Source organism: Phoca vitulina, unplaced genomic scaffold, assembly GCF_004348235.1.
Source record: "Phoca vitulina isolate PV1807 unplaced genomic scaffold, GSC_HSeal_1.0 scaffold68, whole genome shotgun sequence".
In the NCBI taxonomy this organism is placed as follows: Eukaryota; Metazoa; Chordata; class Mammalia; order Carnivora; family Phocidae; genus Phoca; species Phoca vitulina.
Window position 1 is genome coordinate 8,036,818 of NW_022589771.1, and position 15,499 is coordinate 8,052,316.

The window sequence follows — 15,499 nt, forward strand, 5'->3', positions numbered from 1 at the left end:
CCCTCGTGACTCAGTGTCCCCCCGGCACCCTGCCTGCTTGGTTTCCCCAGGCACGCCCTCACTGGGGGTCTTCATCCTCTTTGCAGAAAGCCTGGGCACGGAGGTGGGGCTCCTGCAGCTGCTTGGAGAGCCCCCGCCCCCGCAGGTCACGCAGGTGGACGACCCCGACATCGGGCCAGCCTTCGTCTTTGGCCCGGATGCCAACAGCGGCCAGGTGGCCCGGTACCACTTCCCCAGCCCGTTCTTCCGAGACTTCTCGCTGCACTTCCACGTCCGGCCTGCCACTGAGGATGCGGGGGTGCTGTTTGCCATCACGGACGCGGCCCAGGCGGTGGTGTCCGTGGGCGTGAGGCTGTCGGGCGTGCGTGATGGGCACCACCACATCCAGCTCCTGTACACCGAGCCCGGTGCCCCGCGGACCCACACGGCCGCCAGCTTCCGTCTGCCCGCCTTCACCGGCCAGTGGACGCGCTTCGCCCTCAGCGTGGACGGCGCGACCGTGGCGCTGTTTGTGGACTGCGAGTTGTTCCAGAGGGTGCCCTTGGTGCGCTCCCTGCAGGGCCTGGAGCTGGAGCCCGGCGCTGGCCTCTTCGTGGCCCAGGCCGGAGGAGCAGATCCTGACAAGTTCCAGGTAACCTGGAGGCCACTGTGCTCCGGGGGGACCGGCCTGGGGGTGGGGGTCCGTCTGGCCATGGGGGACAAGGACGATAGCTGCCTCCTGTCCTGCCTCGTGCCGCCGTCTCCCGGGGGAGGGCTGCCCCCGGGCAGAGCCGTCAGTCCCCCTGGAGCCCAGCCCTGGGGGTCCCGGCTCTGTCGGGCTCCCGCATGTCACCTACTGCCCCTTTGATGCCCCCAGCCCAGGAGGCCCCTTGAGACCACCTTCCTGCCTGGACACCCATCCCTACCACGACAAGAGCCCCCCCCCCCCCCGTGTGTGATGCCTGCAGTGACCCCAGGGCCCCACCGGGGGGGGAGAGGGTCCGTGTCCAGGCCCACGTGACTCGTGCACAATGAAAACGGGGATTTCAAGACAGTAACAGCAGAGCATAGTGCTGAGCATGGGCTGTCCTGGGGCGGGCTGCACCCCATGGAGGCCGCATACCCGCTGGGCCGGGCCGGGGTTCACAGCACCCGCCCACATCAGGCCTGCTGGTTATCCTCGTTGTCACCGAACCGTGCAGCCGTGGCTCAGAGTGGCAAGGGCAAAGTGCCCTGGGGACCCTGGCACGCGCTGTCCCCACCTGTCCTCAGGGAAGCCCCCTCCCCCTGCACCTGGCCTTGGCCTTCCCAGAGCCTGGGGGGCGGGGGTCTTTCTCCCGGGCCCTGGGCCTCCCACCCTCCGCAGACGCTGATTCACGAGCCCCAGCCCTGCCCCTGGAGCGGCCCACAGCTAGAACGCCCCCACGCTTGGTCAGACAGGGTCCCTGTGTGCACCCGAGGGGGCAGTGTCCCCAGGACAGAAAGTTAATTATTGCCCAGACAAAGGCCGCCTGATGGACGTTGTTCTAAGTCCTGGTGACTTGGGGGCTGAAAGCTGACCTTTCACCTCTGGCAGGAACTTTAACCCTTGGGGTCTGGGAACCAGCAGGACTTTGATACCAAACTGGGCCTCTTTGTGTTTTGGTTTGATCCTCAAACATGATTAACTGGAAGGAAGCCCGTCGAGGGAGGGGCTGTGTCCACGGGCGGCTTGCTGAGGGGCATGCCCCGCAGCTGCAGATGGAAAAGCGCCCCAGACGTTCCCTGCGTCTTTTCTTTCTTTCTTTCTTTTTAAGATGTATTTATTTGAGAGAAAGAGTACAAGTGGGGGAGGGTCAGAGGCAGAAGCAGACTCCCCCCTGAGCAGGGAGCCCGAGCCGGGGCTCCATCCCAGGACCCCGGGATCCTGACCCAAGCTGGAGGCAGACGCGTCACCGCCCAAGCCGCCCGGGCGCCCGCTCCCCGCGTCTGTAACACTTCAGCAGAAGGGCTGCCTGTGAGCTGGTGGGGATGGGGTCGCCCGTGTCCCGTGTGCTGGAGGTCACCACCGTCGTGGACGAGGATGCCCAGTGCCTCCTCCCTGGGCCTCGTCAGGCTGTGTGTCATGTGAGCAGAACGCAGTCGCCCGTCGGAATAAGCAGACGGCGTCTGGGTGTTTTAATGTGCATGTCTTGGCTGTTAGTGTAGACAGACTTTAATTTTTTCACATGATTTTTGACTGAATTTATTCTTTGGTGACTGGCCTGCTTATGGTCTTTGCATTTTTGTTTTGTTGGGTTCATCCATTTCTTACTGATTTATATAAGCTCTTTATATATGAAAGAAACTGGTCCTTTGTTTTGTCCACTGTAAATTTTATCTCCCAATTTGCCTTTTGCCTTTTTATCGTGTTACTTTTTTGCTTAAACCATTGAGATATTTAAGTGTTTCCGTGGAAGATGCCCACGGCGGGTAACATGGCGGCCAAGCCTCTGAGGGTAGGGAAGACAGGAATGGAGTGAGGTGTCGGCTCCCCCGTCGGCGCCGAGCTGCGGCCTGCCTGCCCTGGGCAGCTGCTTGACTTGAGCTGACTTCACTTGGGCCACGTCCACCTGAGCCAAGAGCGGTCTGGCTCCTCGAGTCCCCGCACACTGGAGGCTTCAGGGATTTCTGAGTGGGTGTTGGATCAGACTCCAGCCGGCGGAGGGGAGAAGGCTGGAGGACAGAAGACAGATCAGTTTAGTGCAGGGCTTTGCAGACTTTCTGAATTGAGGTTCCCGGGGAAGAGTCCCTCCCGTCATGGGATTTGTAAGATTTGGCAGAAGTGAGTTGGGGCTCAGGATGCCGGGAGGAAGTGTCCCCTCCGGCCCCTCCCGATGGGGCGCCCCGGGCCCGCAGAGCCTTTGTTGTTTGTCTCTGGCCGGAAACACTGGTCCTTGCAGGATTACTCTCCTTGAGTCAAACGTGAGAGGGAGTGTCTCCTGGGAAATCATGCCTTCCATCCAGGTACCGCGGCACTTGGCTCAAGTGCTCTTACTCAGTGGTCTGGGGCCTTCTGACTGCTTTTAACTATTTCAAAAGCTCTCGGGCCGCATTTCCCTTGACGGACCCCGTCTGTTGAAGAGCCTCGCTCTCCCGATCGCCATGTGCTTGCACCTCTGTGTGCACCCTTCCTCGTGGCCTCGGGCTCTCCAGCCGCTGGTGGCGGCTTCGGCCCACGGACGGCCCACAAACACCCCCCGCACTGCGCGGGGCGGACGTGGCCCTGCTCTCCCGGAGGCTGCGGCCCTGTGGTGGCACCTCACACAGAACTGTCACTTTGTTCGACGGCGAACCCGCGACAGGTGGTGAGTGTCCTTGGCACGTGGCCGTGTGGGCCATGTTACAGTGGACATCCTCGCTCGGTCCACCGAAGCCGGGAGGTTGCCCGCCAGCCACGGGCAGGCTGGATGCCGGGGACAGCACGGAGCAGGCCGGGCACGTGTCGTCAGGGACCCGGAGCCCCCAGCCCGGCGCCCAGACCCGCCTCTTCGGACCGAGGGAGAGCGGGGGCGCTGCGGTCACACCCGCCCCCGCTGACACCCGATCCCACACGCACTCCCGCCCCCTTTTACTCACCTGAAGTGACGTCGCGCACCGGGAGGAGGGCCGAGGCTCGAGGCCACGGCACTGCTGCGATTTCCTGCTTTCCCGGGGGACTGACAGGGCCGCCGTTGTCTCCGATGGAAAAACTTGCCCGGATGTGACCCCGCAAGAAGGAACCGCGAGGAAGCCAGATGCTCTTATGCCAACAGTCAAGGCTTGACGCAAGCAGGTGGTCAGAAGCCATGGGAGCAAGGAGCGCGAGGAAACGGGGTGGGGGGCAGCCCCAGCTGTGGCTGCGGTAGGTGACCGGGACCAGGCTGACCTGGGGCGGGGGCAGCCGAGGATGGAACAGCTGAGCAGGGGCAGGGGTGAGTCAGGCCCGGGAGCGCTGCGTGCCGTGCCCCCCATAGAGGCTCACTCAGCCCCGCCCGCAGCCAGGACATGGCCCTTCCTGGGTCAGAAGCCACCCCACAGAATCCTGCAGCCCCGGGAGTCGGGGTCCCAGGGAGGTGCCCAACACCAGTGACCTCAGACTGGCTTGCGCAGCACAGAGTTCTCATCTCCACAGCTACGCCTTGTGGCCCACAGCATGGCAGCATGGGGCATATTTTAAACGGCCTTTGTTAACAAAGTGCAAAGTCTCCAGATTTCACAACATTTGCTTCTGAGCCTGACTAATATTTGCAGTGGGTCTTGTGACTTGCACAACTGACGTCTTCCCTACTAAATGTGTCCCTGGGGAGCTGCGGCACCCCGAGCCAGCGCGCCCCGCTCTCCTTCTGCGCGGGCATCCTGGGGAGACCCTCAGGGCCCGCGCTGGTGCTGGGCCAGGTCTGTCAGAAGCTCAGAACCTCGAGGGACGGGGTCTGGGGGGACCGTCACGGCGGGACGTCTAGCCCCCTGACCCCACCTGCTAGGAACGCCCACGCCCTCCCCTCATCGCTGCCACCCCCAGGGGCACCCGTGCTGCCCCGTGGAGAGCTCGACCTTCTAGAATTTAACATCTGCCCTATGCTGTCCCGGCGTCTTCAAACTTGGTGATCCATGTCACCTGGGCCACCCTGTCCTCCTCCAACAGGGACCACGATGCTGCTGCTGACCCCTGAGCTGACCCCTGCATTTGTAAGTCCAGGATGGCCTGTGTTTCCTGTGGGCGATGGTGCCCCCAGGAACCTGGACGTGGAGGGCACCTGTGTGTGTGTCCCCTGCTCCTGGTCTGCACACACGTGCTCATGGGCACACACTGCTCACACGCACACGTGCACTCATTCACACACACATGCTCTCACTGCACGCACATATGTGCTCACATGCACACGCATGCTCTCATTGCACGCACATGTGCACTCACATGCACACAGGTGCAGACTTGTCCACATGCACACATGCACACATGTGCTCACATGCACACACACTCACTACATGCACACGTACGCTCACATGCACACAGGTGCACACTTGTCCACATGCACACGTGCACACACGCGCTCACATGCACACATGTGCTCACATGCACACTCACTACATGCACACGTGTGCTCACATGCACACAGGTGCATACTTGTCCACATGCACACGTGCACACACACATGCTCACATGCACACACACTCTCACTACATGCACACGTGTGCTCACATGCACACAGGTGCAGACTTATCCACATGCACACGTGCACACACGCGCTCACATCCACAAGTGCGCTCTCACCGTATGCACACGTGTGCTCACATGCACACTCACTACATACGTGCACACACATGCGCTCACATGCACACAGGTGCAGACTTGTCCACATGCACATGTGCACACACGTGCTCACATGCACACGCGTGCTCTCACCGTATGCACACGTGTGCTCACATGCACACTCACTACATGCACACGTGCGCTCACATGCACACATGTGCACACACATGCCGACACGCACACACGTGCTCACAGGCACACACGTGCTAGATACGTGCACAAGCTGTGTGCTGGCCCCACGTCGGCTATTTTGTCACTGCGTGCACACGTAAACACATGCTTGCACATAACCCATCACACAAAGCTCTCACACCTCTCCCACACAGCTTGGCCACCCCCCATGGTAATTGAGCATCCCAGAATTTGAAGGAAGGTCACTTGTTTCTCGAGTATACCAACCACTGTGCACAGCGACTCCCCCACCAGGGTGTGGACTGTCTCTCCCTCATCCTGCAGCCCCAGCCCCAGTGGGTGCCAGCCTGCAGCCAGTCCCCATGCTGCCTCTCTTCTACCCGTGGTGGCTCACAGGGGCTCGGGGCCCCAGGCCCCCCAGAGGAGCTCTCAGCACGAGTCCCAAGCGGTCCGTCAGGCCCTCCCTAAGTCCACTGATGGCTCTGCGGTGGGTTCCCCAGTGACTACTGTGAGGAGGGCTGGGCCCCACTCTGACCTCGTGCCTTGTGGGGACACTGCAGGACAGCTTTGCCCCCTGGGGGGGACGGTGGCAGGAGGAGGCAGGGAGCGCTGAGGGTGACTCTGGATCTGAAGGGGGGCCTGCTGGGCTCAGGGTTAGATGCAGGCCACTGCTGGTTTGGTTGAAACATCGAGGGCTATTCTCTGGCCACCGGAGACCGCGCTGTCTGTACCTCGTGGCTTTCTTCCTTAAAGAGATGGAGTTCTTGGCTGCATGCTTCCAGAAGGATGCCACCACCACCCCCCTGCAATGCAGCCACCCACCAGCCCGGGGAGAGGCCCACGGACGGCCACCCCGCCCGCACCCCTGACTCCCCCAGCCCCACGGTCTGGCCGCTGTCTGTTAGCTTCCCTGGGAGTGCCACGAGGCCTGGACCTCACCTGGCCACCCCGAAGAACCTTCTGGAACCGATGACCATCCTGGAGCCACGGTCCACAGTGTGGACCACGGAGCCACGACAATTCCTGTCTCTGATCTGCTGGAACACGCTGTGGTTAGGTGGGGACAACAGTGACGCTGAGGTACGTGGTCCCACCCGTGGCCACCGTTCTCCCTGCCTTCAGAGGTCAGCCCAGCTACAGGAAGTGACCGTCTGCAGCTCGGCGCGGCCCCACGCCACCTTGTGAGCCGGCGGCCACTTTGGTGACCCCGAGCCGGCCCAGCTGCGCATACCTGTGAAGGAGGGCGTTGTGTGTGCGCCACCGAGTGGGAATCGCTCGCCTGCATTCGACTGCTTCCCGCCTGTGTCCTCAGCCGCCTCCTTCCCCTGCGAGTTGGGGCACTGGCCCAGCCGCAAGTGCGCTGGGAAAATGAGGACCTCACGGTAATTGTGGGGCGACAGGCGCCTTCCTCCCCGCAAGTCCCGCCTGGGTCCCTGGGTCCAGCCATCCTCATTGGCTTCCCAGGAGCGGGGTATGTGCATGAATGAGCACGCGTGTACAGATCACACACACGTAAGCACAGATGCACACACACACGTGCACGCCTGTGCATATCACGCATATCCAGGTGCACGTGTGACACACTCCGAGACGGGACGCGGCCCCACAGGCCTCACTGTCAACAGCTGGGGGTGGAGGGAGCAGGTAGAGTCAGGCAGAACTGGCCCCCGAGATGCAAGTCCTCCCGGGTAGGGATCCAGGAGTGCTTCCTGGAGGAGGCGGCCTTGGGAAACAAGTGGAGCCCTCAGGCTGGGCTCAGCTGGGGACACGGTGGGCTGTTGCTGGTTTGTTGTTGCAGCAGGCCGGTCGGGGTGTCGAGGGTCAGCTGATGAAGGGAGTCTGAAGGTCATTTGGAGGAATAAACTGAATAACGTAGGTGGGGCCACCACGCGGCTTGCGGACACCCGCTGAATGACATTCCGGTGTGCGTAGCACTGGGCTTGGCCACGCTCAGCCCTCCGTGTCCTGCGGGGGTCGACTCCAGCACGACGCGCCGCGGTCGGGACAGACATGGGAGTGCTCACCAGCCGGCCCCTGACCCAGGCTTTTCTATCACCGCAGTGGTTCAGACACACCTCTCAGACTGACCAAGTACAGCTTCTATTTGGGAGAAATGCACCGGCGTACGCCCCCAGGGGTTAAAATGTTACATGAGAAACAAAGAAAACACTGGAAAACACGTGTGTGGACACTCACTATTTCCCGGCAGGGAAACCTTGCAGCAAGTGGCCTGAGACGCCCGGTGGCTCAGCCTGGAAGGCGTTTCCAGGGGAGCACCCCTCTGACTCCGCCTGGGCGGCCTGAGCTGCCCGCATCCTGGGGCACACCTGCTGGTTTCCGGTCATGGCCTCCGGCGGACCCCAAAGTAGCCAGGGCCACACACAGCTCCCCCTCCGCCGTCACCACCTCCTGAGGTCCCGGCCCCCCTTCGTTTGGGGGAGACACGTGTACTGGTGACCCTCGGGGCCGGTGGTGCCTGCTTCACGCAGTGCTCTCCGGGAGCGCGCCTCCATTCCAGGTCCCCTCACACAGGTGCTTTTGGAGCCGTCGGGGGAGTGACCTGAGCACGCTCCACTCTCTGAGATGGCCTCGTCCTGCACCTTCTCGCGCCGCTCCGTGTCCCTGCTGAGATCACCCCCAGCGGTGCCGGGCTCCGCGCTGAGTGCCGGCCTGCCGCACCACCTGCCTCGGGACCGACGGTGACCCCTCTCTCCCTCTGCCTTTAGGGGATGATCGCGGAGCTGAGGGTGCGCGGGGACCCCCACGTGAGCCCCCTGCACTGTCTGGAGGAGGACGATGAGGACAGCGGCGGGGTGAGTGACGGGGTTCCCTCCCCCACCCCACCCACTCCTCCCCGAGGGCGGAGGGCCCAGGGCGCGTGCTTGCTGGGAACCCCGAAGTGGTGGGACTGCAAAGGTCTCCTCTGAAAAATGCCGTTTGGGTACCAAGAACCTGGGACCACGTTTTCATTTACCCATAACATCAAAAGAACATTTCCTGCCTAGAACTTTCCGCTTAAAAACTCATACCGAATCCAGAGCGTTAAAAACGATCCCTAGAAGAGCCAGTTGGGTGCTACGGTCGCTGGTAGTCACCGTGGCCGGATGCGCGTGTGTGCGTGTGTGTGAAAGCGTGCATGTGCGTGTGTGCGTGCATAGGGCCGGTGTTCCGGGGAGAATCCAGAGCGGAAAATGCCCTGGTGACCCCACGGCCGTGAACAGAGTGAGGCCATCAGCCGTGTGTGCGAGCAGCGCAGGGATGAAAGGACAGGTCACATGTCCCGCGGCCGCGGGCCACTCTGTTCAGCGCCGTCAGGCCGTCCAGCCGCGGCCTCCGTGTTGACAGACCGTGCCTGGAGCCCCCTGTGCAGGGCCTCTGTCCTCTGGCTGTTTCCCAGCACGGTGTACCCGGAACGGGACGACAAGTCGAGAAAAGGAACGTGTTCACGGTTCTGCGTGGGTCTGACGGGCGTGCCCGCCGGCGGCCAGACTGACCCCGCACGGGGATGCCGTTTGGTCACAGCTCCCTCCTTCCCTGCACGCCCTCAGGTGTCTGGAGACTTCGGGAGCGGGCTGGAGGAGACCCGGGAGCCTCTCAGGGAGCAGTCGGTGAGTGCTGTGAAGCCGAGGCTGCCCTCCTGGGGTCCTGGTGGGGGCCGCCCGCCCGGGACCCCGTCCAGCAGTGGGGCCGCGTGAGCGCACGCGCGGGAGACTTGCGTGGGCTCCCTGGGACCTGAGGACACATTCCCAGCTGGACACCGGAACCCTGGGACTCAGGTGGTCCCTCCAGAAGATGTGCCCTCTTATCTCTGTCATGAGGGATTTAAAATAAGGTTTCTGATTCTGAAGGCTCCCTGATTCTCTGGGGTGACCTCGTTCTGTTTACGCCTCTGCGTTAGCTTGTAGGGGCCTCAAAGTGCTAATGGTGGGTATTACGGCGAGGAAGGTTCCGGAGGCCGAGTCAGAGCTCACCCGGCTCCCCCATCTGAATAATGCGCGGGAGGGAAACGGCGGCCTTTTTCCCTTTGCACGAACCTGTTGCCTCTGCCCTTTCCCCCAGCCCACCTCCGTTGCCCCGTCCCAGGGCTTGCACACTGAGGGGCCGGGACAGGCAGGGTGCCGAGCTTCACCCACACAGGGGGCTCGGGGGACCCCCTGGTCTTGCACTGGCCGAAGCAGCGCTGGGAGGGCGCCCGGCGGGCCCCTAGGACACGGCATCCTTGCGTGGTGCCCGTGACGGCCCCTGCCCGCGTCAGACGGCCTCTGGGTTCCTCGCAGATGGGGGCTGGATTTGGACAGTCGCCTCTTCACCCACCGAGCTCCCGTCTCCCCAGGGTTCCCTGGTGCAAACCAGAGCATCGGGATGCAGAGCCCCCACAAAAATGGGGGTCCGAGTTCTGCCACGGCGGCGGCATGAAGTGCCAGGGCTTTGCGGCCTCTCTTGGTGGGCTAGAGGAGCCGAGGACCAGAGCGGGTCACGCACGTTCGCCCTCCGTCCCATAGCCTGCTGCGCTCGAGCTGGGAAGCCCTGCCCGTCCAGGCTCCGGTTTGGGAAACCCGGCCTGCCGGCCGCGGTGGTGGCTTCCCTGAGCGCAGAGGACTGGCCCACAGCCGGTGCAGGGTAGGCAGGCCGGCCCAGGGCACACGCGGCGTCCAGGGTCTCCCCACCTGCTCTCCATGGCCAGGCCTGCGCCTCCGCGTTCTCGTGCTCAGAGGCTGTGGGGTGTCGGGTGGCCTGCCGGGGCTCGGGGGTCCCAGGGCACCTCCCCCGCATCAGCGGGGCCCTGGCTGCAGGGGGAGGCCTGGTGTCCAGCCCTCAGGCTGGCCTCCCAGGAATGATGGTCACCGAGGGCCTTGACCTGCGCAGTCACCAGGGAGCTCATGCCAAATGTGGGTCTGGCGGTTGCAGGAAGCCTCCTGACTGCGTAGTTGAACATGCGCGTGCTGGTGCCCACATCCTTGAGGCTCCAGTGGGTCTGGGGGACCCGGAAGATGGGGTTGCAGAGCAGGGCTGCCTGATCTCCTTAAGGGTGGGTGTCAGTCACCCGGCCTTGGCCGTGAAGTGCCGGGTCGTGGCCCCCGCTGAGGACAAGTCGCAGCCCCGCGCCGTCTGTGCGGTGAAATGCTGGCCGCTCCCGCCCCCCCAGGCATCTGTGAGGCCCCCCAAGGCGGGACCCTGACCTCAGGGAGGAGCCGCGGCCCTTGAGTGTCAGTGAGGGCCTGTCCCGGGGCCTGAGCGAGCGGGGCAGGTGCCTACGCCTCCCTGGCACACAGGAAGACCTCCAGCTCGGGGCGTTCGGGGGACCCTGTCCCCACAGGCTGTTTAGGAGAAGAGAGCTGTGGGGTCCCCGGCACGTCTCCCTAGGATGAAGCCCCTGGTGTTTCGTTCCCATCTTTCTTTAAGAATCTGTGAAGATCTTATCTTACAAACCACCTAACCTGGCAGATCGGCCGCGCACGCACGCACAGGACATCCGCGTTTGCTGAATAATGGAGCCGTTTCTCCCACTCTCACCTTGCCAGGGTCCGTCACCCAAACCCAGCCTCCCCGAGGCTCCCCCGGTCACTTCTCCGCCCTTGGCTGCAGGCAGGGATGTGGAAGACTCCAGAACTGAAGAAATTGAGGAAGAAACCACGGTGTCTTCCTTGGGAGGTAAAACTGTTCGGCGGCGTGCACGGGCGGCGAGGGGCTCTGTCCGTCGGGGACACGCGCAAAGCGGGGGGAGTGGTCAGCGCCCTCCTGGCCCCCTGTGGCCCCAGCAGTCAGCTCGGAGCCGCTGCTGGGCCTGGCCTTGTCTTCACGGTTCGTTTCTTGTGTTGCTGTTGCTGGTGGGGGTTTGTGCGGCCGTCCCGAAGGTGCGGCAGGCTTGCTAGGAGGACACGAGGGTTGGCTTTGAAGGGGCACAAATCGTTGGACAGGTCGGCATTTGGGGTTGGGGACGTCCCCCTGTGGCCGTGGGGGTCTGCTGGCCGGGGTGGGGGTGGGGCTGCAGGTGTGGACTGGCCGGAGGCCAGGCCGCTGAGCCGCAGGTGTGCTGAGAATGTCCCCCGTCTGTCGCTGCTAAAGGATCACCACGAATGTGGCTCCTCGGGAGGCACCTGTGTCTTCCCTCGTGGTCCCAGGGCTGTGTCCTCTCCTGGAGGCCCCCGCGGAGGGCCCGCTGCCTGCTCATTGGCAGAACTCAGGTCCCCGCAGCTGTGGGATGGAGGTTCCCCAGGGATCAGTCCTAGGTTCTAGGGGCAGCCCACGTTCCTCTGTTCCCAGCCACCCATGCATCTTCCAAGCCAATCACGGCAGGTGGAGTCCTCCTCATGCTTTGAATCTCCTGAACCTCCCCTCCTGCCTACCTCTACGATTCTGGGGCCTTGAGTGATTATTGGGTTGTACCCCAATAATCCAGGTTGATCTCCCTACCTGTAAGTCAGCTACTCAGTAACCTCTAAGTTACACCTCCAGAGTGCTCTCACAGCAGTGCTAGATTCGTGTCTGATGGGGCGAGCAGGGGCCAGCAGCTTAGGGAGACATTTTTAGGGTTCTGCCTTCCACACTTAACATCAAGGTTGTAGAAAAGTATGTAGACATTTTTTTTTATTTTAGAGAAAAGCATTTACTGGTTTCAAAAAATTACTGAATTAATACATGCTCAGTGCAGCTTAGAAACTTAGAGACTTGGCGGGTGGTGCCCCAGGACCCTGCCATTCACGTTCTGTGTGCCCTTCCTCTGAGGACCTGGTGCTGCTGGTGGTGGTTACAAACCTGCTTCCCGAGGCTGCAGCCAAGCCGGGCAAGGTTGGCAGAGAGTCCGGCCCCTCGGAGTCCCAAGTGAGGGACTCACCCCCGCCCCGGGCCACAGGGTCCACTCCACCCCAGCCTCACTGTGCTCTCAGTCCAGGGCTACAGCCCTGATGGGCCTGGGGTCACTTCCTGTTTTTGTTTCTAGTATGATCAGCATATGTTTAAAACATGCAATCTGATAGGTTTTGACCTGTGTGTCGCCCATGAAAGTATCACAAGGAAGGCATGACCGCGTGCACCAGCCCCAGATGGGCGTCTCGCGCTCTGCTGTCCCTCCGTGCTGCCCCCACCCCCGTCCCCAGCGACACCTGATCTTTCTGTTGCTGCACATGCAGGCATTTTCTAGAATGTTACGTATGTGGAATCAACACCCAGTGCCTGTTGGTCTGGACATTGGCTCAGCAGTGCTGCGCTCCATCCTGTTGTGATTCGCACTGATGGTTCGGGTGGTCTCCACGTGTGGACGCACCCGGAGCTGTCTGTCCGCTCAGCTGCTGGTGGACACTTGCGTCGCTTCCACTTTGGGGCTGTCATAGCGGGAGATGCTGTGGGCTTCCCGGGCAGGCCCCTGCGGGGACACCTGCTCCCGTTTGCCCCAGTCAGCACCTCGGGGTGAACGGCTGGGCCACAGCACGGGTGTGCGTTTCACGATCGAAGAAACTGCCTACTCTTTTCCAAGGTAGCTGCTCCGGATGCTGTTGCCCGCTGCTCCTGGGCGGCGCTGGGCGTGGCCACTCTCCCTCGCGACCGTCCCAGCAGGTGTGCGGGGCAGCTCGTGCCGTTGTCACCAGCCTGTACCCGGTGACTGGCACTGCTGAGCAGCTTTCCACGTGCTTATGTGCCATTCACGCGTTGTCTTCGTGAAGAATCCGTTCCGATCTTAACGGGCTGCGTGTGTTCCCGACCCCGAGGGTTGGGAGGTCTTCATGCTCGGGATGGCACGCCTTTTCAGGCATATGTTCTGCAAATATTGTCTCAGTCTGTGGTTTATCTTTTCATTTTGTTAATAGTGTCGATAGAAGAGCAGAATGGGTTAGTTTTTTAATTTTGATGAAACTCCAATTCGTTCATTTATGGATCTCACCTCTCTTGTCATGGCCGAAAAGAGTCACAAAGGTTTTCTGACGTGTTCTGGTAGCGTTACGGTTCCAGGTTTTGCATCTTGCTCTATTATCCACTTTGAGTCCAGTTTGGTATTTGGCAAAGTACGGTTCTCCCCTCCCCTCCCTCCCCTCCCTCCCCTCCCCTTTATTGGAAAGACCTTCCATTCTCCTGCTGAGCTGAGTCTGTGCCTTTGTTGGAAGTCAGCTGCCCGTATGTGTGTGCGCCGGTTTCTGGACTCCGGTGCTGTTCCGTGAGTCCGTCTGACTATCCGGACAACACCACCACACCGTCCTGATTCCTGTAGCTTTGTAAATAAGTCTTGGAATGACGTTGTGTGAGTCCTCCAAATTTGCTCTTTCTTTGGGAAGCTGCTTTGGTTTTCTATGTCCTTTGCATTTTCTTATGCATTTTAGACTCGGTTTGGCAGTTTCTGTGAGGACGACCAGCTGGAGCTTTGGCTGGATGTCTCCGGCGCCGCCGCCAGTCCCGGGGGAGGCACGGGCAGCCTAGCAGCACCGAGGCTTCCAAACACAGCTTCTCTCCTTCGCTTTCTTTCAGCAAGGTTTTGCTGTTTAAATGTTCGCCGAGGCAGAGATTTTAAATTTGCCCTAAATCATGCTAGTATTTGGAATACGGGCCTGAGAGGTTTGCACCCCACCGGGCTGCCCTCCCGCACCGACTTGGGACTGGCAGTGGGTCCCCGGTGGGCGGTGTCCGACTGCGAGTCAGCTGGGCTCAGGGGCATTCCAGGAGGCCCCGGTGGGGTGGTTCAGGGCTGTGGTCAAGGCAGTGGCCAGCACCCCACGCCGTGGAGCGCGGACACGGCTCCGATTCATTCTGGATGCGGGACAGGGTCCTGCGCAGCTGTGCGGGGCGGGGAGGTGGGTACAGCCCCGGACAGTGTGAGCGCCCGTCCCTGGTTACCTAAAGGGCCTCAGATCCCACGCGGTCTCCATGCGCCGCCCGCCGCACGGCCCAGCGAGGGGAGAGAGATTCCTCCCAACCTCCCTCAGCAAACGGGCCTCACTGCCGCCTGAGCCCCGGGTCTGCGAACCGGCTTGGCGGTGCCAACCCCAGTGGCTGAAGGATTGGGGGAGCAGCCTTAGTGCACCCCCAAATTCCTTGTCGGTCACAAAGGGGAAGGTGCCCATCCTGGCCCCCATCCTGGGATGACCCGGGCGAGCCGGCGGCCAGTATTTCGGGCGCCTGTGCTCTGTGGTTCCTTGTCTGCGTTGTCTTGTTGCCCCCGAGCCCTGTGGGAACGTCCGCAGCTCCGGGCCCTGCAGAGGCAGGCCAGTGGCTGATTTGGCCGCACTCGGCCCACGGGCAGGACACTTCCTGGGGTCCTGGAACCTCCACCCTCCACCGTCCCCAGGAAGAAGCTACAGAGGACGGCGTTGGGCCGATGGAGACACTTGAACCTGAGCTGTGTGTTCAGTCACCGTATATAACAGCACAGAATATCCTGAGTGTGGCCATCTGGCGTCAGAAAGTGTCCTCGCTCTTGGGGGACGTGTGGTATTCTGGAGGGAGGGCTGTGATGAATGCAGCAAACTTCAGGGGCTCGGTGAGAGAAGGAACGACGTGTGTGCACGTGTGTGCTTGTCCGAGCGCGTGTCCATGTGCATATGTGTATGTTCACGTACGTGTGTGCATGTACACGTGTGCATGCTGTGTACATGTGAGCGTGTATGTGTGTGCATGCGTGTGTACATGCGAGTGTGTGCGTGTGTGTACGTGTGAGCATGTACGTGCGTGCGTACGTGTGAGCGTGTGTGTGCGTGTGTGTACGTGTATGCGTGTGTGTGCATGTGTGCATGTACGTGTGTGTACGTCTGTGTGCATGTGTACATGTGAGCGTGTATGTGTGTGTGCGTGTGTGTACGTGTGTGCGTGCGTGCATGTGAGCGTTACGTGTGTGCGTGTACGTGTGTGTGCATGTGAGTGTGTACGTGTGAGCGTGTGTGTACATGTGAGCGTGTATGTATGCGTGCGTGTGTACGTGTGAGCGTGTACGTGCGTGCGTGTGTACGTGTGAGCGTGTACGTGTGAGCGTGTACGTGTGAGCGTGTACGTGTGAGCGTGCTTGTACATGTGTGCTGCGTGTGTACATGTGAGCGCGTACGTGTGTGCGTGTACGTGTGTGTGCGTGTGTACATGTGAGCATGTACGTGTGTG

General features: G+C 61.4%; 1 protein-coding gene across 1 annotated transcript in view; it reads left to right on the plus strand.

Moving 5' to 3' along the window:
* COL18A1 (collagen type XVIII alpha 1 chain) overlaps positions 1 to 15,499 on the plus strand; it is a 92,998-nt gene that overhangs the window by 51,597 nt on the left and 25,902 nt on the right. The window contains exons 3-6 of the mRNA XM_032392586.1: positions 87 to 631; positions 8,149 to 8,235; positions 8,971 to 9,030; positions 10,945 to 11,074. Of these exons, the coding sequence (XP_032248477.1) occupies positions 87 to 631; positions 8,149 to 8,235; positions 8,971 to 9,030; positions 10,945 to 11,074 (822 nt within the window). The remainder of the gene's footprint in view (positions 1 to 86; positions 632 to 8,148; positions 8,236 to 8,970; positions 9,031 to 10,944; positions 11,075 to 15,499) is intronic.